A 23,982-nucleotide genomic window follows, 5' to 3' on the forward strand; every position below is an offset into this window, starting at 1 on the left:
GTTGTTTGAAGTGGGGATTAACGTGAAAGACGCTCTGCTTCCAATGAACCTCAATGGAGACTAGTAACTCTCACGGACCAAGGATTTTTAATTTATTTACCACGGCAGAACAAGTTATATATTTTTGTTAACAAGTAGCATTTAACATTTTTGTCGTTAATATTTTTTCGCGTAATTCTAGTCCGGAAATAAATTGTGGACTGATACTAAAGTTTGTCCACAAGTGGTTTTGAATGAGGAAATCGTCTCCTGGCTAACGTTATGTAGCAAGCTAATCTCGGTTATCCATTCGTAAACTCAGTTTTCGTTTTCACAGACTGTTATAAACCCGACATAAAGGTACGTACTTTCTGAACAGTTACCATTTTTACCACCAGCTCTCGAATACCGAGTCATTAACTATACACGTAGATAACTAACGTCAGCGGATAGTCACATTAAATCTGGGCCAGTCTCTTCGCCATGACAGTGTGTGGAGGAAGAGGGAAATACCAACTATCTCATATTTGATTGTGGGAAATCACGGCTATACCTGTGGCTGCATTATTCCTCCCCAGGTATGACTGAGTACAAACTAGTGGTGGTCGGTGCAGGAGGTGTGGGGAAGAGCGCGCTCACCATCCAGCTCATCCAGAACCACTTTGTGGATGAATATGATCCAACCATCGAGGTGAGACAGCCACTAATCGAGTAGCCTACACACGGTGTCCTGCTGTGAAAATATATAATAACTCGACACTGTCAATTTAACGTGTCACACTTCCTTAATGCTGTAAATCCAAAAGTTAGGTTGAAAAGCAAGTGGTGGAAAAAGGGCAGTAAGATAATTTTTATCTGCTGCATATATACTATTGGCACGTTTTTATTCTGTAACAATGCATGATATTTTATGAACTAACCACATGATTTGTTATCTAAAATCTTAGGTTGCAAAACAATAATAGCTGTAAAAAAAATGCAATGGAGTAAAACCTCACTATGCAAAGCCAAAGACTTAATGCCAAACATCTCGAAATGTGTCCCCTGTAAGCCTAAAAACCACCACAGGTTATTTTTCAAATGTCTTGTTCTAGACACTTTAATATGTAAAGCTTCGAGTCAGTTCATGGCATAGTTTCATGGTAGCCTTTAAAAAAAATCTGGTTACTGCAAGTTCAACACTAGTCATTTCATCCAACAAGTTCTTGTTGCTACATGGCGCACCAGCACAAACACACAGACATAACTCAATGCTTTTGTTTACAGGACTCTTATAGAAAACAGGTGGTGATTGACGGAGAGACCTGTCTGCTGGACATCCTGGACACGGCAGGTCAGGAGGAGTACAGCGCCATGAGGGACCAGTATATGAGGACAGGCGAGGGATTCCTCTGTGTGTTTGCCATCAACAACAACAAGTCCTTTGAGGACGTTCACCTTTACAGGTAGGTACAGGGAAGCTTTCAGGGCTCACACACACACACTCGCCATAGGCTAGCATCAGAAAAGAAACACAGGGCTCTGTGCAGGGTTAAAGTGTCAGGCAATTACAAAAAGTACATCCCTGATTAGCAGGAAGTGAACATGTCTGTAACACATATCTATATATGAGGATAGCTTCAACTTCTGTGTGGCCATTTCTGCACGAATATATGGTTTACATTTTCCAACAAATCCAAATGCATAATAAAGAAGACAAATCTGTGGGAGATGGAGATATCTTTGCAAAACTTTTCTTAAGTAATGCTTCAAAGGTGGAGTCAATGATTTGAGTTGAGCCTGTTGTCAAAATCAGTGTTTATCTTCTCACGATAACTACCTGTACCTGTGTGTGCGCAAAAAAAAATCTGGTGTTAATACACAGCTTTGGCTTTGTAAACTGGCATGTAAAAGATGAGACTGGCTGTGTTCGAAAAGCCTACTAACGTCCTACTCATACTAATTTTGAGGTCAATTTGAGTATATTGTGGTTGTATGTGCAAGTTTTTATAGGCAAGAAATGCCCGGATGAGTACTTACTTCCGGTAAGATTTTGTGTACAGATCGACAGGCTACTTTTCCTACTCAACCGCCCCACAATGCATTGCGTCTTTTCAAACCGCACAGAAGTTTTTTTTTAATTCTTTATTGCTTCTTTATACTTCAGTGTAAACGGTCCGACGAACCTCGCATACACAATCGATCGTTAAGTAGACTGTACGTAGTATATACATGTTGAGTATGTAGGAGGGAGGACATTAGTATGGCTTTTTTCAAACGTATTTATGATAACAAAAGCACCTACTGGGGCTATCAACATGCCCTTGTACTGAGCCTAGGCTGTGTATTAACAGTTTTTTTTCTTTCAGTGCTCACACTGTACGGACAGGAAGCGGATCGTGAGGAGATATTCACTGATTTTGAAAATCAGAATCTCCAGAATCAATGACTGTACCTTTTTATAAGCTTTACTGCAAGTGTAGCATTATACTACAAAGTGCATACATCAGATTATTAATTTAATTATTCTGTTTATTAATGGTTTGCTCAGTCCTGCCGGCGAATAACATGACTGCATAACATTGAGGTCATGGGAGCTGGTGATGCGGCCGACCCAGATCAGTGCTTTCTTAAGTAGGCTGGACTCAATCTCTTACTGTAGGTGCTGTTGCATTGTGTGTGTGTGTTCTCAGAGAGCAGATCAACAGGGTCAAGGACAGCGACAGCGTTCCTATGGTGCTGGTGGGGAACAAGAGCGACCTGAGCTCCCACTCCGTGGAGACGCGGCAGGCACAGGAGCTAGCTCGAAGCTACGGGGTGCCGTTTGTCGAGACCTCTGCCAAAACCAGACAGGTACGATCATATTAAGTGTGCAGCGATGCATTCATGGGCCTTGTTTGAGTAAATAAGTGTAACATCATTAAGCAACTTTTAATCTTCTGTGTGACAAACATTTGTTTTTCTGTCTTGCAGGGTGTGGAGGAAGCTTTCTATTCGCTAGTACGAGAGATTAGACGATATAAGGAGACCAACCGCAGCAACAAGAAGAGCAAGAAGCACACGCAGAGACGTTGCATAATACTATAGCAAACCACAAACACACACACACACACACACACACAGCAGCATTCATTAGAGCGCTTGTTCCATGCTCCCTCCCTCACACACACACTGTACCTCCTGTGTCCTGTTGGAGACGTCCAGCAAAGCTCCAGACAAGGAAGCAGATGTGGCATAAACTGCTCTCAGTTTTTCACACACGAGATTTGCCATGTCTACATCCACCGTGCAGTGACCATTTAATGCTGTGAATTCAGTTGGTTTTTTTTCCGACCAAAACGACTGCAGTTTTTAGTTGTTTTTTTAGGGGGGGGGGGGTTAAGGTCTGCATTAGTGCAACAAGAATAGGAAGATTTTTTTGTTATATTTTTAGGAAATTAAATGGGAATTTGCCTGAAAAGATACTCGTCTTTTTCTTATAGTACTTTGTTCAGCCCGTGTTTTACACGGTCGAGCTCCTGTTGACTATCCCGGGGCCGAGGGTTCAAAGTGGTGCGTCAGTGCACTTTGTACTGTCTCACTGGGGGTGAGGCATTCAATCCAAGTCTCTGACATAGTTTAAGGACTCAGCACCTTGATTATGGTGGCGTGAGAGATTTGTGATGGATTATATGTGATTGCTGTGTACAAAGCCCCGAAATAACATGAAAACAGTGTAATTTTGACCCAGGTATTGTTTTGATGATGATTAGTGAAATCTTTAAAATAAAGTTTATAAATACGCTTCTTCCCCTAAGTGTCATAGGTTAGTGTGACCTCTGGGGTTTGAAACACAACAGCCATACATGTTTTTTTAGGAAAGGACCACTTCAGTAACCAAGTCACAAAAAAGTTTCCAAGGTGCGCTTTAGTAATTTCACATCATATTTATGGTAGAATCTAGAATTGGTGCCATTTTTCAAGTTGACTTGGGAAGATGGTGTTTCATCACAAAACTAAGAAGTAACACACTGAGCTCTCATCATTTCACACCATCACTAACTTGAAGCTTGTGTTTCACTGTATTCCAAAGTCCACATTTAATGCAACTTGTGTGTCTACCAGAGCATTAAGTATGTGCAGGCATCTATGTGATACTACACGCAACATGTAAACCACAGTGATGCTGAAAACAGTGACAACTCTCCAGATTTCACACAGTCACGTTTATCTGAGCATGGCAGATGCTGGGTGATAAGGATATTAAATAGGGAATCTTGTTTTGTTTTTTTATAGCAATGTTTGTCATCTTTGATAATTACCGTCACCCTAAATGTAAAGGAATGTCGAGTTTCTATTTTTATAGCATTTAGAAATATGTTCATGTATTTACTCAAATTATGTCAAATGTTCAATGACCAGCTGCATCCTGGTGACAGAAGTGGATGTGCCCGTGAAGGATTCTTGCTGCTCAAGGATGTTGCAAACCAGCAGCTTCCACATGCCAGACTCATTATCTGGACTTGATGCAGTCCAATAGTTTAAATATGGAATGACTAAAACGTTTAAAAACTTGTATCGATCTGAAAAAGTCTCACTGACAGCTATGTAATTTTTTTTTACTGCGCTCTGCTGTAACAAACAAGTAAATGACTTCAACTTTTACATCTCGTCTGTTTTGTTTATCCAGAGCGGATCTTTATGGGATTTCAAGAGTATATTTTTTTACAAAGAGCGATGTAGGACATAAAAACTTTCTCACCAACACACTTAGCGCACAAACTCAAGGAGAGGATGTGGTGTGTTACACCAGATCTGATTTTGCAATCATTGATAATAAAGAACGCCTTTCAAAGAAAGAACAGGCCAATGAACACAGTGTTTCTTCTGAGGTTTCCATATCAGTTGCAATGAAGAGATGTGTTGTCTGAGGTGCGACTGACAATACAAGTTCCTTATTTAATTTCTGTATGTAAGTATGCACTTATACTTGTAAGTCCAATTAAAATAAGGGGGAGCACAGCTGAACAGGCAGGTTCAAACACTACAAGCCTTTTCAAGCAGGACATGTCACATTTACTGTCTGGGGTCTTCAACCAGTTGTGTGGCTGAGCAATCCTGCATGTACATTTTGTAGCTTTTAATGCAATTTTCGCAAAGATTGTTAAATAAGTGACGCTAATACATGACAGCACAATAGGAAAAGATTGCTTTTCAAACTTTATTTTACAAAAACTCCTCATAATATTCATATTACAAAACACAAAAATAGTGTGATACATAGAAAAACGACAGTACGAAGATAAAGAGTCCCAGCTTATCCGAAATGAGGCACAAGCAAAGAGTGTGTGCGCCTCTCACCATCCAAAGCGAGACACCAGGTTGCTCTGGTCATCCAAATCTTTCCGAACCTTTTTCCTCATGTAGAAGATCGAACAATCCCGGCTGCAGAAGGGACTTCGTTACTAGACATGAAATAAAGGACTGCCGCTTAACAGTTATAATAAATATGAATTGTATACATACTTTGTGCAGAGCACGTCCTCGTGGAGGGAGCCCTGACAACGCTGGCACTGTGTCCACAGGCGAGAGAAACGCTCCTCCAGTGTGTTTAAATGAAAGATCTGTGAATTACAACACAACATTTCAAAACTCATTAGACATGATGAAGTAAAAGTAATGTGTGTTTTGTAATATTAAACTATTAATTCTTATGTCAATCACTGTAAAAAAAAAAGACTAATAAAGAGTTTACAGTTTGTGCTTGAGGCACACTTACCTGTAAGACTGTGATTTGGTATTAAAATAGGCCTTCTGCTTTGTTTAACCCTTAGGGCCCGTTGGTCCATTTTACGGACATTTCATTTTTCTTTTTTTGGATAATTTTGGCTGTGTTCATGCATATGGCATGAAAACTGGTAAGGAAGTGTATTTTTATATGATAATGTTATTTCCAGCTCAGCTCCTACAGTAAGGCTAAAATACACTGTATACAAACAAGAGTTACATTCAGACTGCTAAGGTCCATAAAACGTCCATTAACACCCATTCAAACACCATTTTTTCAACACACTGCCATTAAAGCATAATTGATGCATTTTTTTATATCTGGGTGTCAATCTGGGCTTTTACCTTGGAATTGATCATTTGTACTACTCTCCACCATGTTACGTCATTATGACCATATTTGGCATATGGAGAAAAAACAGGCTATTTCCACTAGATAGCACTGTCACAATCCCCCCTTCCTCTCCCTTTAGCTTTAACCCTGAGGAGTGTGTGTGTGTGTGTGTGTGTGTGTGTGTGTATGTGGGTGTGTGTGCACGTGTGTATGTGTGTGTGTGTGTGTGTGTGTGTGTGTGTGTGTATCCATGACCTATGACATTATGAGCAAAAGGCTAGTGGTTTTCAAGTGGCACTGTTTTAATTTACTCTGAATCCTCCTCCAGAGCTGGGATGTTTCCTCTGACTTTCAGTAGTGGAGAATTCAGTTGGCCCCACCCATACACAGAGATATACTCCTGCAGCCACTGGAATGGTACAGGGACCCACCTGTTACGCGTTAATGGAGGTTTCAGACACTGTGGTTGCGTTCCGAATCTCATACTCTTTCTTTTTTCTATTCTACATACTACATCCGACGATAAAAAGAATCTAGTTAGGATGCAGTAGGCATACTATTGGGACATACTTTACTCTCTTATTTCATCATAACATTGCGCCTTGATCTTGCCTCTTGCTTTTATATCCGTCGCATCCCCGTTTGTTTTCATATGGAGGCTTCGTCGATGTTACGTCACTTCACGTGCGCACTGGATTGTGGGTCAGAATCGCCCAAATAGGATGCACTTTTCAACACTAACAATCTTGGCCGCATGAAGTAGGACATCCGGGTACTTCTAACCATCCTAAATCTGGCCATAAGAATCGGGACATCCTAAATCTTTTTTCTACATACTATATAGTAGAAAGTATGCGATTCGGAACGCAACCATTGTCTGTGTCAGATTCCTATTACTCGCTATCAGAATCAGACTCCATCACTGTTTCCAAAGCTTTATGCACTTCTTGTGTAAAGGCTCCCTCCATATTGCCAGGTAAGAAATAACTAGTTCCACAGTTTGCTTTGTATAAACTCTGGTTTCAATGGCAGCTGTGTAAACAGCTCAACGACTTGTTATGTGTCTCTGACGGCTGCACCTTTGATGTGATTGAAGATGGCCCATGTTTTAACTTATTTGAAGCAGTGCACTGCACATGCTTGTGTGTATGGACCTCAGGTAGGTGTGTGTGCTGTGCATTTATACAAAGTCATCTTTAGAGGGATTTTGAACCTCTGCATGAAAAACTACACATGGAACAGAGTGAATGAAAACAGTGCCACTTGAAAACCACTAGCCTTTTGCTCATAATGTCTAGGTCATGGGGATACACACACACACACACACACACACACACACACACACACACACACACACACACACACACACACACACACACACACACACACACACACACACACACACACACACACACACACACACACACACACACACACACACACACACACACACACACACACACACACACACACAAACAACTTTATTTAGCCAATGATGTCCCTGTTACACTGTTCTTGGCCCGTTCACTGTTCACTGTTCACTTCTGGATAATAACAAAAAGAGTGGAAAATGTGCATGGACTGCAGGTGAGGTTCTTTTCCTAACACAAAAATTCAATTTATGATTAGCACTGATGTTGGTTTAAAATTCAAGCCTAAAAAAGTTGGAAAAATATCGATGTATAATATTTTTTATAGCTACCTTTTTCAAAAGTCCATTTTACGTACCTTAGCGGTATGAGTGTCAGTTTATTACACTGTACAAAAAATAATAATGCCTAAATATCTGTGTTGCTGCTCAGCATTGACATATCACAGGCCTAATAATTCAATACAAAAAAAAATAGTTTGCATGTAGTATATTGAAAATAATAAACATTTTCAGTTTTTTCCTCCAAAATACGATGTCATCATGACCAAAACCTGGCAATTAAAGGGTTAACATCTTTTAAAATTCATGACTATTTTATATTAATAGTTAGGGCAGATGTAGGGGAAAAGAATTGGCAAAAAAAAGTAAAAGAAAAGATTGTATAACATTTTTTATAGCTACCTCAATGAAATGTCCATTTTACGGACCTTAGCGGTACGAGTGTGAGTATTTGACACTGCACAAAAAATAATAATGTCTGAAAATCAGTTTTGCTGCTCATCATTGACACATCACAGGCCTAATAATTCAACACAAAAAAAATTAGTTTGCATGTAGTATATTGAAAATATTTCAGTTTTTCAGTTTTTTTCATCTAAAATACGATGGCATCATGACCAAAACCTGGCATTTAAAGGGTTAACATCTTTTAAAATTCATGAATATTTTATATTAATAGTTAGGGCAGATGTGGGGGAAAAGAATTGGCAAAAAAAAAGTAGAAAAAAATTAATGTATAATATTTTTTATAGCTACCTCATGGAAATGTCCATTTTACGGACCTTAGCGGTACGAGTGTGAGTATTTGACACTGCACAAAAAATAATAATGCCTGAAAATCAGTTTTGCTGCTCATCATTGACACATCACAGGCCTAATAATTCAACACAAAAAAAATTAGTTTGCATGTAGTATATTGAAAATATTTCAGTTTTTCAGTTTTTTTCATCTAAAATACGATGGCATCATGACCAAAACCTGGCATTTAAAGGGTTAACATCTTTTAAAATTCATGACTATTTTATATTAATAGTTAGGGCAGATGTAGGGGAAAAGAATTGGCAAAAAAAAAGTAGAAAAAAATTAATGTATAATATTTTTTATAGCTACCTCAAGGAAATGTCCATTTTACGGACCTTAGCGGTACGAGTGTGAGTATTTGACACTGCACAAAAAATAATAATGCCTGAAAATCAGTTTTGCTGCTCATCATTGACACATCACAGGCCTAATAATTCAACACAAAAAAAATTAGTTTACATGTAGTATATTGAAAATATTCAGTTTTTCAGTTTTTTTCATCTAAAATACGATGGCATCATGACCAAAACCTGGCATTTAAAGGGTTAACATCTTTTAAAATTCATGACTATTTTATATTAATAGTTAGGGCAGATGTAGGGGAAAAGAATTGGCAAAAAAAAAGTAGAAAAAAATTAATGTATAATATTTTTTATAGCTACCTCAAGGAAATGTCCATTTTACGGACCTTAGCGGTACGAGTGTGAGTATTTGACACTGCACAAAAAATAATAATGCCTGAAAATCAGTTTTGCTGCTCATCATTGACACATCACAGGCCTAATAATTCAACACAAAAAAAATTAGTTTACATGTAGTATATTGAAAATATTTCAGTTTTTCAGTTTTTTTCATCTAAAATACGATGGCATCATGACCAAAACCTGGCATTTAAAGGGTTAACATCTTTTAAAATTCATGACTATTTTATATTAATAGTTAGGGCAGATGTGGGGGAAAAGAATTGGCAAAAAAAAAGTAGAAAAAAAATAATGTATAATATTTTTTTTAGCTACCTCAATGACATGTCCATTTTACGGACCTTAGCGGTACGAGTGTGCCTAATATTATAACGGGCCCTAAGGGTTAACTCTAAAAATTAAATTAAATTCTGTATAATGAACTCCCTCTGACTAGCCAACAGAGGATTAATACGAATAAGATGTAAAAGTATGTATTTTAAATTTTCGAAATAAGTCAGAGCTTGGACTTTAATCAAACAATGTCAACGGTAATGAAGAAGGTAAACATCATATTATAGTATCAAGCCATGCAGCCTGTTGCCCACCTCTTTCTGGTACAGCTCAGACTCCTTCTTCTTACAGAAATCGCAGACAGCCGCTGTAATGACACGTTGGAAGTCACGCATATAAAAAATAAAAAAGGTACCACCCCAAAAGTGGATATTAAAGTAGAAAATGTTTTAATTTCTGAGCACAAACAAACACACACACACACCGTCTGTCTTGAGAACAGCTTTGCAGCCGATACAGGTGCTCCTCTTAGTGGCAAAGGCCATGAGGCCCCCGATCTTGGAGGTCAACACAGTCTTACAGCGCGTGTGGTCGCCCTCTGAAAGACCCCAGGAAGTCAACAGCAAGGTTAAGATTAAAAAGCTTCAGAAGATGACACATGCTTGTCTTTTTAAAACAGGCATATCTAAATGATATGTTTTGGGAGAGGGGTATTTCATTAGAGTAGTTTTAACTTGCATTGGAAAAGTTCAATAGCAAGACTATGATGGTGTGCGTTGGTGGACTTACTAAGCAGATCGCTCTCTGCCTTGGTATCTCCTAGGATGGGCTCGAATATTCTAAGCAGTGGCTTGGACAGCTGCTGCTCCAGGTAGTATTGTGTGTCGATGGGAATGGTGTTTTCAAGCACAAAGATCGGGTCCTGAAGCAACATGAAGAAGAATAGAGATTAAATACAATCCATTATATATATAAAAAAAAAAAAGGACGGGCGCACAAATGACTCAAACATGCTTTTTTACAATCAGTCAATCAAAGATAGATTTTACTACAGACCTCTGACTTCATGTAAGCGGCGGCTCCCTTTGCAGCCTTGATGATGACGTATGGTACTCGGTCTCCCAGGTTGGGGGCACTGCCGGCATCTCTTTTTCTCATTCTGTATTGAGTGTTAAAAGAAGGTTTAGCTCACCAACATCACACACACATTTTCCCTTTATAGTATAACTTGTAAAATAGGATTGCGTGGTCATTCAGGTTGATCTGACCTCTCAGCCAGCTCCACGTGCGCCTGTTTGTTAGCGTACTCCTGCGCTGTGCGTGTCAGCTCCTTGGTGATGACCAGTTGGCTGATGTCTATGCGGTTGCAGAGCAGATCTGAGATCACTTCTTTAGTATAAGCTACAGCACCCTGGGGATCCCTGAACAAACATCACATCGGCTGTTATTACTTTCACACGTCTATTTTCTAGTTCTATTCAGTATGTCTAAATACTGCAATAAATTACTGACTTAACACTGAAAAATGGATGAACTAATAACAAAGTTATGTGAGTGAGTGAGTGAGTGAGTGAGTGAGTGAGTGAGTGAGTGAGTGAGTGAGTGAGTGAGTGAGTGAGTGAGTGAGTGAGTGAGTGAGTGAGTGAGTGAGTGAGTGAGTGAGTGAGTGAGTGAGTGAGTGAGTGAGTGAGTGACTGACTGACTGACTGACTGACTGACTGAGTGACTGAGTGAGTGACTGAGTCTGTACCTGTCGATGAGGATTTTCTGCAGACAGGTGTTGATCAGGTTGGCCACCAGAGGACAGTTGTCTCTGCGGACGGTCTCAATACCTTTACAGTCCATCTTGTCATGTGTGTCAGCGCTGGAGGAGAAATACAGGCCGGCATAGCGCTTCTTGTTGATAAGCAGGTATGGGAAGTACACCTGCAGAAGTGAGAAAAATAAGATGTCATTAACTCAGATGGGAGAGACACCGTCAGTGGAAGTTCCATGTTTGCTGAACCAGTGCTTATTCCACAAATGTGTTTCCATCTCGCATTTAGCTCATCAACTCTTTTTCGCATAAGAGAAAAACAACCTCAAGCGAGTGTAAAAAACTTTGTGGGCGTTTCCATCACCCTTTTCTGATGAGAAACTTTATAATGACTTAAAAGGAGGGTGATAGAAACCCAACTATTAGCTGAGAGGAAGCTCAAACTCTCCTGTGGCCTAATACTTTGATGCTATTCCAAAGTGATTCTCAAGACAAACCATCCGCTAGAAGTGCTACTACATGTCTATCTTGTCCTCTTAGTTCAGTTCAAGTGTTTTAATAAAATCAACTGGACAGAACTGGTACCTTCTCAAACTCCAGTTTGATGGGTGGCGTGAAATGGGACGATACCCACTCTGCTGCCTCCCTTCCGACTTCCATGGCCTCCTTCACTGTGTTAACTCCCAGCTTAACCATGACAGAATCTGTGTCCCCATAAATGACCTTTAAAAGATAAAGTAACAAAACAACGATTAACCAACATAAAGGGGGTCCTTTGAAAACATCAGGTGTGTCACACAACTTTCATCAACTCAAAACTCTAACAGTTTTTATTGAAATAAACAGAGCTGATATGTCCTATCTTATGTTAACCAGCAAAAAAAAAAGAGTAAAGGGTTTGGGTCAGCGACATATATATTCCCCACCTTAGCGTCACCTTGGTAACCATTGGAAATGGTGTACTTGGACTCAACCAACTGTTTGGTTTGCTCGATCATCTGTCGTCCAAAACCAGTGACGCTCTAGATAAGAAAAAAAGGAAAGAAAAAATTTAAATAATTGTATCACTAAATGATCTGTAATGTTGGAGCAAAATGATGTATTATCTGTTAATAAACAACATCACACACCATTTGTTTCATAGTCTGGAAGGAGCATATTATTTCATCCCAAAGCAACAGTGCTCCTCTCAACTCATTTGTGTAACAAAGTAAGTCAACTTTTGTCAAAAATTGGTCTGTGTGTTCAAAACTAGATTGCCACCTGTTTTCTATTTCAACACTTATCTTCGCTCTACATCTTTGCTGCTCAGCGTCTGTGCTGACTATACAGCTCTGCAGAACAACAGACAACTTCATTCAGCATGATTGGAAAAGAAATTGCTGCGTTCGTGCCAGAACATTTGATATGTTTAAAAATGGTACAACAGTGTAATCATGCAACCTCCGACTTCTCTCTCTGGGTGTGTAGATAGGATCTTTTATTTTTTAAATTTTCCAACACGTACCTAGTACAGTCACTTGGATAAGGTGTGAAAAACAACATTATTCCGAAGTTGTAAAGATATTTTAATAATATAATAAAATTTTGAGTCGTTTTTTTTCTGCCAAATCTGCTATTTAAAATTTGACAATAATAAATGAAAGCAGGAGAGGCAGAGTCAAGTGGCTCACCTGTGATATCTCTAGACAGGGCAGCTTGCCCACCTGGGCGCCGGTGAAGCCATAGACGGAGTTTGCACTGATTTTGAGGGCCAGCTGTCGGCCGTCCAGCACCTGCCTCTTGAAAGGGTCAGTTTCCTTCTTTAGCTCTGTTTTGGCCCTGTGGAAAGACGGTGGCAACATTATGAGAAGTAAGCTATAACTGAGTGTTACATTTGCACACCAGAGCACAGACATCTGTTGGAATACAGTATATAAATCAAAGCAAAAGCAACTGAGTTACTTCAATTTGGATCTGAACCTTATCACAGCAATAATAACTGTATTAAACACTAATAGTGAATCAGAGGATAGAAACGTTTAAAGGCAGAACATTATAAGGCTGCCTACTCCATTACTTTAATATTAATCTATACTAAAATATTTATTAATAAATTATAATTATTATTATTTATTTGAACAGTTCAAACCTCTTCCTGGCAGTCAGCAGGTTCTCCAGGATCTCAGGAAGAAGTCCTTTCCTCACAGAGCTCTTCACAAACATATCACCAGTCGGAGTCTTGATGAAGTCTTCTGGCGAGAGGCTGAAGACACACAACCACATCAGGTATTAGTTCATTGTGGGAGTAGTTTTACATGTTTGATTGGTTAGGAAAAAAAGAAAGAAAGAGTAAATGTGTTTCAGGTCAAAGTTTGTTTTTGTTGTTTTGAATTTCTACATCGATTTTCTTATTTCTGTTAAGTAAGTGGCATAGGGTCGGTTCAGCACTATATATATTTTATAAAAAAAAAAAAAATCAGTTTAGGCTGTTAAGAGCCGTTATAAACTTCACAACTTCTATAGCTCAAGATGGGGTTTTTTCAGCTCGAAATTCAAAGTCTAAGCAAAAATAAAATAGCTGACCGGTTCACAACAACAGCTAACAGCTAAAAAATGCTCACCCCTGTTTGTCCAGTGAGCCTTTCTGGATAAGGGTGGTGTAGCACAGATTGTGAGCCATCATGATGGACGGATACAAGGAGGAGAAATCCAGGGTGGCAATGGGAACGCTGTAATACCTACGCAGAAGGCAATGATGGAAAGGTAAATGTCAAGCCTGCACCTACCAAACCAAAAACAAATCAAAACCAAGAGCACAGAGATGAAAGTGTACATACCCTTTCTCTGGCTCAATGACTGTCGCTCCAGTGTAGTCTTCTCCTGCCTCTGGCCTTACTACAGGCATGACCAGGTCCTGTTTCATGGCCTAAACATGTACAGACACTTAGTTTCCATCCTTAAAGTGTAAACCCAAATCCACAAAATCCTTTTAACTATGTAGTTTGGGGGAGTTAGTTGCATGATAGTAAGCATTTGAAAAGAGTAAGGTATATTTATCAAGCCAAATTAAAGATAGTCATTGAAGTATGTAAAACTTTACAGGAACTTGGTTTAGATGAAGCAGGCTGTGCTCTGGTTCTTAGGACACAGTAAGTATTTTGAACCAATCACGACTTTCCTCTGCCTGCTCTATAAAAACAATGGCTGTTGCCATGCAGATCGTTTCATACGGCCATGCCCACACATTCCTTCCAACAGTCTAGACAGTTAAAAAGCATTTTTTTTTACCTAGGTTTTATAATATTTATGTAAATTTATTTTCAATTAATTTGTAATGTCTTCTTATCATATATTGATTTTGACTATTTTAGACCAGGTTTCCAGAGGCTTTAAGGGAGTATCAATGCATACAGTAACTGTCCCATGTGTGTGCCTTTGGTTACCTGTCGCAGCAGCTGAGAGACGACTTTGATCTGCTGTCCTCTTGACAGCAGGTAGGTGAGGGGCACACCTGTCACTCTGGCCATCTCCATGTAGTTAATCACACACATCAGCTTCTGCAGCAAGCGCAGCGGCAGGTAGGCGTCTTTCAGGCAGTACACGGCCAAACGACGACGGGTCTGTTCGTTACCATTCTGTGATGAAGGGAAGGATAGATGAATTAAAAACAGAAACAACTACATGTCAGATTTTTTGAGGAATCTTCCATTTTTTATATCCTTTTATTAAAGTACCTACAAAGAACTTTTTAATTTTTGTATCTGTTTAATTTTACTTTTGATATCATAATTAAATGTAACAGCAAACGAGACCATCAGTGCAAAGAATGCTATTGTTATAAAGTTTTTCTTAATGCATCTGTCCGAGAATGGTACAACAGCTGGCGTCATAAAAAACACTATGCTCTTGTCCAATGTGGCCGCTAAAATTAAAACAAACTGAAAGTTCCTCGTAGCCAATGTGACTTAAATTACAGAAACAAATTATCCATACATTTAGATATTGATAAATAAGACCTCATAATGATAACCAGCTCTCTTTCAGGTGCAACAGGGTTACTGGTTTGTGTTTTACCTGCAGGTCAGTGATGATGGAGTGCTGCACATCTTCCTTCTGTTCTTGCAGGAAGTGGAAACTCACAGCGTTCAGTGTGTACGAGCGCAGTTTATAATCTCTAAGGAGAATCTGAGAGATACACGTCAATTAGACTGTGGCTTTGCCTAGAAACGTTCTTATCAAGGCAACACACCAGATACTAAAATGCATAGTAACTTAAATATTGTTGAAAGTTATCATTTCAAATATTGACTTGCAGTTGCAGCTGACCTGCAGTAGATCAAACTGAACACGGCCCTCAATGTTAGTGGACTTGTTTTCTCTGCGGCCCATCTGCTTGCTCTGGAAGTTCATATCTCGCAAGACTGACTTGATGCCTCGCACTCGACCGAGGTAGGGAAAGAGATTAACCTGAACACAAAACGTTTTCTTGAGTAAAAAAGTGGGGACAGGAATGTCTTACTTGACATAGAAAGGGGAAATATTAAGTATTTTCTAAATTTGAGTGTTAATGTACATTTGTCTTAATCTGGTCATTTCAGTCCATGGTAATTTATGGAAATAGTAGATGAATATGGCTTCATCTAACCTTTAAATGAGTTGCCCTGTTGAGCAAGTAGGGGAAGTCAAAGTTTTGGATGTTGTATCCAGTGATGATGTCTGGGTCCACTGTCCTCAAAAACTCCGCCCAGCTCTGCTCGCAGAGACAGAAAACAGACACATTAGAGAAGGGAACTAGATTCAGAATATTCATGCTTTTCCCATGCCTTACTGAAGCCAGTGTGCATACCTGCAGTAACTGCTTCTCCTGTGTGAAGCACAATATCTGAGAGCCCACGATGCTGGCGCAGGACTGGAGGGTGAACACTGTGCGAATGAAGGGCTCCGCCTCGCCCTGCCGCTGCACCATAGACGCTATCTGAATGACAGGATCTTTGTCTGCTTCTGGGAAGATTCCTGGAGAGACGAGTAAGCATAAAACTTTGAGCATCCATTTAGTGTTCAGTAGCTAAATGACTAATATGCTTAAGGAAAAAACTACAAAAATTTTACTTTTTAAAAGTTGGACCAACTCAACCAAGAGGGGGAAAAAAGAAATCAATGACATTGAATCAGCCTTACAAGATGAGTACAAAGTACAAAAACAGCCTAGGCTGCAGTGAAACTAAGCCATAGAAAACATATTACATGTGGAGTTTTTTTCAGACCAAATTTGCAATTTCCCAAAGCATTTTTATACATGCATACTGTTAATAGAGGGGAACGTTAGCCATAGTTGGTTTCATATTTGCAGCACTAGACAGGGAAATTCAGTACTGTAAAGAAAGTCTAGCATATTATTAAGAATCGTCAAAATGATTTGTCAATGAAGCAGCTGCTTCTCTGTGATGATGTGTAGGCCTACTTCAAACAAAGTATGTTTGGGGTAATAGTTTAACATGCTGCATGATTAGAAAACCAAAAAGAAAAGAAAGAGAAAGAAAGAAACCCACCTTTTCTTCCTGCACACTCAATGTCAAAGCTGAGGACCCTGAGCGGTGCGATCCTCTGCCATTCTCCCTCTGCGGCGTGACTTATGAAATCTGTCCATCCCACATCCACCTCATACTGACTCAAGGTCACCTAAAGGGTTAAAACCGAGGGAGACGGTTCACTTTTTATAAGATGGCACAGAATTGATCTGCTGACTCATGTAGTGTCACAGTAAATTGTTCGACTGACAGGCCAGAACTGTGTCATGCCACATGTTGTTCGGTGTGAACTACACCTACCTTGCCTGGGGACTGAGAGTGGCCGTCCCCCATGCTCTTCTCTTCACGCACTCTGTACTTGCCTTTGGGAAGTTCAATCCAGCAGCATCCCACCACATCACTGTCCACCATAAACCTGACAACACAGAGCGGCTCAGTAAGCGGAAGAATGCTTTAAAAACCCTAGTGTTCATCTGTCTGTTTAGAGAAGACTACTACATGAGACTACTACTACTTTTTCAGACTTGAATTGTTTTCTATCTTTATAGTACACACAATGCATTGACTTTCATGGAAAAGCAAACAGAAAGCAAACTTAATGCTTCCATCTAAGTTATCAAAACACCTTTACAATGATATATGCAGCCAAAAAACACACACACACACACACACACACACACACACCTTATTTCAAAATCTATGTTGGCCTCATACGTTGAGTAACCCTGTATGGGGAAAGGTCCGAACTTAAAGCCCTGCTCCAGTAGTCTCTTTGCCGGGGCGATGAGACGAGGCATCGCCATAGTTATCCGCAGAAAATCTATAATGCGCTTTCCATGGTAACCATACATGTCTGCAGGAAAAAGACAACTGGAAGTTAACTCCAAGAACAACGGTTAAAGTACAGCAATTTGTATAAATAATTTCTTGATTGTTCGAGAATACGGTTAGACACTTCGGCGAACAACAAATGCACATGAGCTTGTGTACATCACTCGCACTCACTCTCTTTGCGGGTGATGTCCACAGCCAACACTGTGACGGCGATATTGTCCTTATTGGAACGCATGTCCTTCAAAACAGCAGAGTTCAACTCTCTTTTGAATTCCCCAAGGTTACCAGACGTGAAACCTTTTCAAGAGAAAGCAGAATGAAGGAAATATTGGGGATTCAAACAATGAAATTATATCACCCACAAAAGTTTAAAATCATTCTGAAAATTTGAATTGTTAAAAAATTAGAATTTCAAAAATGTAAAACCAAAATGTATTGAAAACTATTTGACTGAGCAAACATGTCAGTGTAAAACAAAGTGTTCAAATTCCACGTCTCGACAAAATAAAGACAAGCTCTCACCGGTTGGAGCAGGAACATAGAAGTAAGGTGCGAAACCATGGATGTGGCAACACACACTGTTGCCGCTGTCTGTCACCCCAAACATTCGAATGATTGGGACTTTTCCCTGTGATTGGCCGGGCATGCCCACCACCGTGTCACCTGAATAACACAAGTAGAGAACAACCTTAGATACAATTTATTTTCACATACAGTAACAACATTTGTTTCTACACTTGTATTTAGATCCAAACTGCAAAGACGCCATCATCTTCATCATAGTAAGATCTCCATCGTATTTATACTTTGTAAATATCACAGATTGGAAGTTACCTTCTCCCTAGCTTCAACAAGAAAATATTTTTGGATAATAGTTACCTAAATAATAATCGAGATCAATCTGCTGAAAGACCAAACTATCAGATGATGGATCCAGCGAAGGGGCATTTGGCCGCTGCCAACGAGGGTTAAGGTCTGCTGAGAAGAGGTCACCTGTTGAAACAAAGAGGTATAACCAAGTGAATTACTCAGTATGACAGTGTGTATAGTTATGTACTGTATCAGTACAGTCAGAAGTTGAACCAACACAATAAGTATTTCCTGGAATGACAGTTCACTAGTTCGACAGTTAATGAAAGCACACAGCTGCATTATTCACAATACAAAGCTGTCAATACAACTATTAATTAGCTATACCCACTTATTATTGAGGTTTGTAGGGGGACTGGAGCCAATCCCAGCAGGACAAAGCGAAGCATGGCATGCTTTATTTACTCAAGGCAAGAATGTTTAACCAATTCAACCAGACTGATTTGTTACAGTAGAGCTACCAGCCGAACAAATCGCTTACCTTCAAATTAGAAAAATAATGCTGTCAAATAAATATTTTTATTAATCTATGGTGCTCATTTGAAACAAGTAACCATGTGACATATAGACTTTAGATAGCAATGTGTATAGCTTCTAGTACATTCAAGGCATTATTGAGTTATGGTGACAGTGTAAGGCTTTACGTTTACCTGCATTAACATTTGTATTTACTTTACATTATTCAATACAGCGGCAGCCAGCTTTGAACACCTATGATTGGGTGCATGCTTTTCTGTGCAACACTCACCTACAGGAATAACGTCATGGCCCGCCTGCCCCTCCATCTCCTCTGCCTCCATGCCTTCGTCAAACATGGACAGCTCCTCCTCAAACTGTGATGGACTGTCCTCCCATTCACTGGGGGCTTTACCTCGTTTGGCCTGGCCACCCACAAAAGGGCCACCATTGCGTTTTTTATAATCCATGCCTGCAAAAAACACTGGAGACAGATGGTATATGAAGGAAAATTTTTAGAAAGTATAACACATTCGATAAGATACAGGACCATCAAAACACCAAATATCTATTGTACTACTTTCAAGAGCGTATCACCACTTGCTAAAAAGCTAACCTTTTTTATAGACAACCAAGACATTACTTTTGCATGTGTACGTTCAGATAAAACATAAGAGTAACTATGACCAGATTTAGCTAAAGTTCCTTGTACGGTCAGGTCAGAGTATACTTTGCATTTTGCAGTCCACATGCTTAAAACCTGTGAAGGCAATGGTGGAATACTGCAAACAATAATTTAGGTGAAACAGGTACAGTGGCATCAGTGATAATAAGGAATGTTGTAGGACGAAACGTAGAAGTTATACTACAAACACAGAGTGTATTTCTGCACATAGTTCGACAGAAAACAGCGACAAAGCAGCAATGTTACTACATTTGACACAATATTCCATGCTGCGTAACATGTTGCGATTAGCCATGTAACTAGCATGGTTGTGACGTCCTACCGTCCTAAACCTTCAAACAACCCATCATACAGTTAGCATCTCAACTCGGCTGCATGTTGTCTGCCTGAGCTTCTCAATACTGTTTTAGGGAAGTGCACCCATGGCTACTGCTGATAACGTATCGGCGTGTTAATGTTGTGCTTTCGCATTCAGCGTGCCTCTGAGAGATTTGATAAACATTTACCTCAGTGTTGCAGCGGGTACCTTTGTGTCGAGTTATGTTTCGGTCAAAACTAGAGCAGCTGCCTTGTGTTTTGCAACGAGGAAGCAGCGAGCTAGCACGCACTAGTATAAACAAACCAGTCTCACGCCACCTCTGACAACCCAAACGTAGGACTGACCGTACTATCAAACCTGTCGAGACAACTATCAACGTCATACGCGTTCCAAACACGGTTATACATACATATCAAAGTGATTTCTTCTTGACAGCAGCCCCTTCTTGACAACAGCTCCCGCCAATATCCTTTAATTTGTGAACTTTCACCGGCGAACGCGCGGAAAATGTTGTTACTAGACCCAATAGTAAAGGAGAGGACAGTGACGTCACTTGTAAGGCGGAAACACAGCGGTTAAAATCGAGGAAGTCTAGGGCAGCTCGTCGGCTCCTTGTAGCTAAGGGGTACCCTGTGTTCCCGGCAAAATGACGTCAGATTGCACGCAGTCAGAGGGAGGGGATCATAGATAGTATAATAAAGGAGGGGATACGTATTTGATTTTGTTTTTTGTATCCTGAAAGAGTATTGGCCGAATTAAAAACTTTTAGCTTATTTTGTGTAAGAAATAAATGATTCACACAAGAAGCATGTCAACATTTTCGGGCCATACATTTTAATAGTAAGGCCCCCCCAGGGTTACTACAGGATAGGCCTAAAAGACCATACACATCCGAGCACCAGCCTGTGTTAAGTGTGTTTATTCCTATTGTTTAGTCCAGCAGAATACAGAACAGCGTCTCACTTAATCCTCCTCACTCCTTTGTAAATAAATGAAAGGAAACTTTAAGTTATGCTGGTTTTGCATATTATGCAAGGAAGGCCATTTATTTATATGGCCTTAAACTACCCTCATAACCAAGTCTTATTTGCAGTAGGCCTATAATCTAAAACATTCATATTACTGAGTTTACACATATTCTATAGATTTTTTGTACATGATATTATTTATTTAATGGTACTTTTATCATTTCTTGCCAGTTTCCATGTTTAAATTCCCCCAAATTTAAATATATGAGTATTTGTTTATTCATTTTCTGTGTGAAACTGGAGAGGGGTACAACTGTATTGCATAGGCTAATCTGTATTGTTTGACACCGTTTGCACCAGTGCCTTTCTGCAGCCACACTCACTGCTAACATCTTCTAGGATCTGTTTCACCCAGACGTGCCTTTCTCAAGCTATCCACCAGGGGGCCTCAAACCTTCCCCTCTTTCGCTGTATTCACCTGCTTCCCCTTTCTACATTAAAGCTGGGGTATGTGATTTCTGATTGGTCAAAATGAACATGAGCAGTACACTTTGACCAATCCGATTCTAAAAAAAAAAATAAAAAAAAAAAATCCGATTCTCTGTTCTTGTTGGCTGTTGGGACTGTCCATTTGCTTTGGCACCGACGTTGTGTAGAGTGTGTGAGGGAGGGACCATAGGGGAGGGACCAGATAGAATAAGTGCAGCGGTTGAGGTATTTGGACTCAAATCTCTATCCCAAATGCTATTTTCTCCCCAAATGCTCCACCCCAGCTTTAATCCCTCAATATGCATACTTGTTCTTCCCCATCCATCGGCCCATTCACGATTCAGCAACCCACCATATAGCCTTTACTAGACTCATTCCCTTGTTTGTTGTCACATCATCTGCTTTCTTTGTTATGCCAGTTCATTGTGCTGGGGCCTATTTCAGGAAGCAGGGTTGACAAACTCTGAGCGCCTCAAAACCTTTTTAATGAAATAGCCCCCTGTAGCCTAGTTGTGTAGTTGTTGAAATTCCAAATTCATAGTGTTCCTGTTATTCCTAGTGTCTCTTTGAATTAGGCTACTGTCAACCTGCCTGTAAGCTATTCTCTTCATTGTCATTCAAACTTTGAACTTCACCAGTTTGCCTGTTGTGTTTGTGTTTGGGTTGTGGAAGAAGTTTTTTGTTGAAGAAAACTTCATTATAGTCCAATATGAAAACAAATCTTTACTTAGTTTCAAAAGACAATACAGATGATTATGGTCAGTATTCATGCATGGAGAGAAGACCAGGGGCCGGTTTCCCAAAGCCTTCGTAGAGCCTTCTTAACGCTACGTCATTCGTAACCCCTACGTAGAGTTCCTACTTAACATTTCGCCTGTTTCCCGAAACGTTCTTTGCTACGAATCTCTTTCGTACGTCCTACGTTGGTAAGGTTGGTCTGGAGCGCCCGCAGAGCCTTCTTAGCTCTACCGTAGGGATGTTTCAGCTCTCATTTGTGTCATTTAACTAATAAATCTGACTGTATTTCATATCAAACGGACACAGCGATGACTGTATTAAATAACAAACTGTTAAAAACGATAACTGTATATAGCGTACATATCACATTTAAAGTAAGCTATATATTTTAGCAGAATACCATTCACTCTGATTCACAAAGTGTTCAAACTATAAGTAGCCTACATAGTCATCTAACTGACTTGACAATCAGCATTAACTGATTGGATGCGATGTCCGTCAATATGAAAATAGGCTACTTTATACGTGATACACTACAGCCTACAGTCGGATCGTTTTTATCAGTTTGATATTTAATACAGTCATCGCTGTGTCCCTTTGATATGAAATACAGTCAGATGTATAAGTTTAATGACAAGTGAAGTCCCTGCGATCGCTGTGGCATCGCCAGAGATAGGCTTGGCTACTACAGACCCCCACATTTCCTTCCGTAAGCACCATGCGTAAAACGGACACGAGTGACATCCCTGTTGCGCATGGAACTGCCACAAGTCATTCATGAAGAAAATAATTGCTGGAAACAATCTTAATCTCCTCCGCTGTTTCTATATTTTTCTATAGCCTAGGCTACCTTTTTTAAATCAGTAGGCCTATAGGCTATGGTAATACGTTCGACCAAGGTTAACACTAGAACCATCGCACTGTGTTCCACACACTGCGGAGCTGTCAGCTGAGCCGGCTCAACTGACAGCTCCGCAGTGTGCGTCGGATTCTCCGCCTCAAAACATGTAAACGTGTGAAAAAATTAATGAATAATCAATTAAAGCTTACCTTAAAATAAGTGTGCCATGTTACTGTTTATTGTATTTAGGATTTTAGCTCATTTGGACGCTGTTTGGGCCGTCTGTTTTTATTGATAAAGGCCATTGGCGATATTCTACTTTCAGTTTCCTTACTGACCCACCACGAAACGTGATTATTGTTCTTAAAGATACTTAGATTATAAAGCAAGAGGTGTTAAATAAATGTTTCGGCTTAGAAGGATTTCTAGTAATCTTTTATTCGCAAAGACTTGTCATGCAGCTTCGCATGAAATAAGCAGGAAATGGAAAATCGAACTCTGAGCAATCGATTTCAGCAGTGTACGTACGACGTATGGAGTGTTTCTCCTAAGAGACCGTTCGGGAACCACGACTACAGAGGTAAACAACTTTGGTAAGTCATAACGTAGGAGTCTTCGTAGCTCGCTAAGAGATGACGTTATCGGGAAACCGGCCCCAGAGCATCCTACTCAGAGCAATGCCAGGGTCTTGTCTGAGTTGTATACACAAAATTAGCTACTTTATACAGAATGATTGACATGGTAAATGTATTATACTATCTATGGGTCTACAGTGGCTTGCAAAAGTATTCATACACCTTGAAATGTTCCACATTTTGTCACGTTACAACCACATACGTATATTTATTTTATTGAGATTTTATGTGATACACCAACACAAAGTGGCGCATCATTGTGAAGTGGAATGAAAATGAAACGTGGTTTTAAATTTTTTTTTATAAATAAAAAACTGAAAAGTGTGGCGTGCAAAAGTATTCAGCCCCCCTGAGTCAATGCTTTGTAGAACCACCTATCGCTGCAATTACAGCTGAA

General features: G+C 39.8%; 2 protein-coding genes across 2 annotated transcripts; one reads left to right on the plus strand and one right to left on the minus strand.

Annotated features, from left to right (window-relative positions):
* The first annotated feature begins 49 nt into the window (after nucleotides 1-49).
* Nucleotides 50-4,583, plus strand: LOC307262330 (GTPase KRas). Its single transcript, XM_080043170.1, has 5 exons — nucleotides 50-339; nucleotides 558-670; nucleotides 1,246-1,424; nucleotides 2,652-2,811; nucleotides 2,932-4,583. Exons 2-5 carry the CDS (start codon nucleotides 560-562, stop codon nucleotides 3,043-3,045), a joined length of 564 nt encoding a protein of 187 aa, XP_079899296.1. The 5' UTR covers nucleotides 50-339; nucleotides 558-559; the 3' UTR covers nucleotides 3,046-4,583.
* Nucleotides 4,584-5,151: 568 nt separating this feature from the next.
* Nucleotides 5,152-20,389, minus strand: pold1 (polymerase (DNA directed), delta 1, catalytic subunit). The gene is made up of 27 exons (XM_080044489.1): nucleotides 20,324-20,389; nucleotides 19,203-19,394; nucleotides 18,464-18,577; nucleotides 18,107-18,247; nucleotides 17,756-17,881; nucleotides 17,435-17,603; nucleotides 17,051-17,165; nucleotides 16,772-16,901; nucleotides 16,069-16,235; nucleotides 15,868-15,972; nucleotides 15,549-15,689; nucleotides 15,297-15,407; nucleotides 14,666-14,857; nucleotides 14,060-14,148; nucleotides 13,844-13,960; nucleotides 13,372-13,485; nucleotides 12,914-13,061; nucleotides 12,167-12,262; nucleotides 11,826-11,963; nucleotides 11,235-11,410; nucleotides 10,753-10,905; nucleotides 10,541-10,643; nucleotides 10,274-10,406; nucleotides 9,969-10,082; nucleotides 9,799-9,851; nucleotides 5,464-5,561; nucleotides 5,152-5,382 (listed from the first exon to the last, which is right to left on the minus strand). The coding sequence occupies exons 2-27, from the start codon at nucleotides 19,378-19,380 to the stop codon at nucleotides 5,295-5,297; spliced, it is 3,309 nt and encodes a 1,102-aa protein (XP_079900615.1). The 5' UTR covers nucleotides 19,381-19,394; nucleotides 20,324-20,389; the 3' UTR covers nucleotides 5,152-5,294.
* Nucleotides 20,390-23,982: the final 3,593 nt, after the last annotated feature.

The sequence above is a fragment of the Ammodytes marinus genome (assembly GCF_949987685.1).
Source record: "Ammodytes marinus genome assembly, chromosome: 16".
Lineage (NCBI taxonomy): Eukaryota > Metazoa > Chordata > Actinopteri > Uranoscopiformes > Ammodytidae > Ammodytes > Ammodytes marinus.